Genomic DNA, 3,043 nt, shown 5'->3' with positions numbered 1-3,043 from the left:
CGGTTGGGGCAGCAAGCCCTGCGCCGGGCTGGCTCATCACAGACCCAATAAGCTCGTGAACTTGTTTGTCCTGGTTTTTCTTCTCAGATCAATGAAAAAAATATTAATAAAACTGGAGTGCTAAAATTAAGTTTAGCAAAATACACAGTATAAAATTGTATTAGCAAGATTGTATTGAGTGAGAGAAAAATACAGAGTTTAATTCTGTTTTTCTCTTTGGTCTTTTAGGCACCGAGGACTGTGAGGAGAAGCTGCTCTGACAGCCCCAGCTTTTATGTGCAGAAGGCATCAGGGTTGTCACGGTATAATTCGCTTCAAGAGGAGAAGCATGCTTTGTAACTCACATCAGTGGAGGAGCATTGCTGCTTTGAGAAGGGCACGACTGCATCATGGCTGCCACTAGCCATTCATTTCTGTCACAGCAGCAGGTTGTGCACTTGCCACATTCAGTTTTACCAGATCAAGTATTCCTTCTGTCTGTTGTCCGGTTATTAAAAACATGGTACTCCAGTCATCATTAAAGAACTGCCTTCAGCTATCCTGCATCCTCAGGACTCCAAAAGCTGGCTTCAGAAGCACAACTAGTGGAAGCCTCATTATCCAGTCTATTTCTAATGATGTTTACCAAAATCTAGCTGTGGAAGACTGGATCCATGACCACATGAATTTAGAGAACCGACAGGTTCTTTTCCTTTGGAGAAATTCCCCTGCTGTGGTAATAGGGAGACATCAGAATCCCTGGCAGGAATGTAACCTCAAGCTAATGAGGCAAAAAAATATAAAACTAGCCAGGAGAAGAAGTGGAGGAGGGACAGTTTACCATGACTTAGGCAATATCAATTTGACTTTCTTTACAACAAGAAAAAAATATGAACGAATGGAAAACTTGAAGCTAGTTGTGAAGGCACTGAAAGCCTTGCGCCCCCAGTTAGATGTACATGTCACTGACAGATACGACATCTTGCTAGACCGGCAATACAAAATCTCAGGTACTGCTGCAAAGCTGGGAAGGACAACTGCTTATCACCACTGTACCTTACTCTGTAACGCAGATAAGTTTGTTTTATCTTCTGTGCTAAAAAGTCCTTATAAAGGGCTAAAAAGCAATGCCACTCCTAGTGTGCCTGCCTCAGTGAAAAATCTCTTTGAAGAGGATCCTAGTTTAACTTGGAAGATGCTCCTGGATGCCATTGCTGAAGAATATGCTACGCAACACCAAATAGATCATCATATCACCTTAATAAATCCAGCTGATGAGACAGCGCTTCCTGGAATTAATAATAAAGCTAAAGAACTACAAAGCTGGGAATGGGTGTATGGAAAGACACCAAAGTTCAGCGTTAGCACTTGTTTTAACATGGTGCATAAAGATTCTGTTCTTGACGTTAAAGTAGATATGGATGTAAAGCATGGAAGGATTGAAGTCTGTCACATTAATCTGCCGGAGCAGTGGCTGCCCCCAGCACTGTGCAGCGAACTGGTGAAGAGCCTTACGGGCAGTAAGTTTTGCCCAAATGAAACCACTACACTAGCCACAACATTACTAAGAGTGTGTCCACAAGATGATGAGCTGCACAGCAGGTGGAATCTGCTTTGTGAGAATATGGTGATGTTAATGTGACTTGCATTTTGAAAATCTAAGTTAAACTTCTGCTGCTTTTTAAATTTAATTTATTGAAAACAAAATTAAAACATTAATTTCTACAAGCTGAATTTTTCTCTTATTAGTCATTCAAGCTGTTAGATCTTTTGCTTTTGCTTATTATTACCTACTAGCAATTAGACTTCAGGATGTAGAGACCAACTGTAGGATGTAAACCACTGCAATATGCTGCAGTCCTTATGACTCCTTGCTGACAGACATCATTGCTGCTTAAACCAGGGAACACGGTGGTGGCTTCCCAAACCGGATCTGTAGCAGAGAAGGTGCAAAGGGCTGACACAGACGGGATGGGGTAGGTGGAAGGCTGTCCCTGTGCTGCTGCACTGGATCCCCCAGCCTGCATCCCCCTCCTTGCAGATAGTAGCTCAAAGGCCACGTCTCAGCCCCTGCACTGTAGGCAGAGGGACGTCCCCCTGGTTTCTGGTTGAAGGTCCTTGCAGAGTGCTGGTGACCCTCCACCTCTGCTGTACAAGCTCAGTAGTAAGTTAAGCTCACCGCTGTGTAGTGAATCAGTCCAGCAGTTCCACCTCAGATTAGGGCTTCTGTCCATGCATGTGCAAAAGCAAAGGAAGGATTAGGAAGTTCAGCGTGGGAGTTCATGAAGGCAGAAGAGAACAACTGGGACCGAGGCCATCTGTGCCTCCTTTGTACTTGTACCTGCACTGCCTGGCACAAAGCTGGGAAGCACCGCTGCCATAGGGACTGGTACCTAAATTAAAAGTGGGAATACTTCTGCACATTAGGAAATACACTTGCAAATACAAATCTAGGAGAAACAGGTTCCTTATGTTTCCATCTAGGAGAAAATTGCTAATGAAAGGCAACAGTGAACTGAAATGACAGTTTTCACATTAAGTAAAAATAATAGCTCAGTATAAAGTAACATGAAAGAAAGGCTTAAGCTGTATTTCCTTGTTGTGGCTGAATAAGCAGAATGCAATTTTGATCAGAACAGAAACAGTTTATTGCTGTAGCTGTAGGAGAGAACCCAGCGCAGCAGTGAGAGACTCCACTGATGTGAACTCTGCCCTAATAAGGCAGTTACAGCGTTTATACACCTTTATGTTATACAACTTTTTTTTCACCAAATGGCCCTTGAATAGTACGGTTAGTTAAATTTGAAGTGAGAAGTTCATCAGACAAAAAAGCCATAAATTCACCCTGTCAAGGTGTGAGCACCTCATGGTAAATTCCATTCAGGGCACAATATATGGCACAACCCAATTTACCTAAGAGTCTTTTTTCCCAGAAGGTTAACTGGGACCATATGACTTAAAAGGAAAGCATGGTATCCAGAAATGAGGCAGGTAGTTACAAAGGGCTTGTTACCAGGTGAGATATGGGTTTCCCTGAAATACCAACAGCTTTTACTACTTCTGA

The 3,043-nt window shown here is 42.8% G+C and overlaps 1 protein-coding gene across 1 annotated transcript; it reads left to right on the top strand.

The window, feature by feature from the left end:
• The first annotated feature begins 472 nt into the window (after positions 1–472).
• LIPT1 (lipoyltransferase 1) lies at positions 473–1,698 on the top strand. Its single transcript, XM_010171310.2, has one exon. The coding sequence runs from the start codon at positions 500–502 to the stop codon at positions 1,619–1,621; it is 1,122 nt and encodes a 373-aa protein (XP_010169612.1). The 5' UTR covers positions 473–499; the 3' UTR covers positions 1,622–1,698.
• The last annotated feature ends 1,345 nt before the right edge of the window (positions 1,699–3,043 follow it).

Source organism: Antrostomus carolinensis, unplaced genomic scaffold (assembly GCF_000700745.2).
Source record: "Antrostomus carolinensis isolate BGI_N321 unplaced genomic scaffold, ASM70074v2 scaffold22547, whole genome shotgun sequence".
In the NCBI taxonomy this organism is placed as follows: domain Eukaryota; kingdom Metazoa; phylum Chordata; class Aves; order Caprimulgiformes; family Caprimulgidae; genus Antrostomus; species Antrostomus carolinensis.
This window is presented reverse-complemented; position numbering and strand designations above follow the sequence as displayed.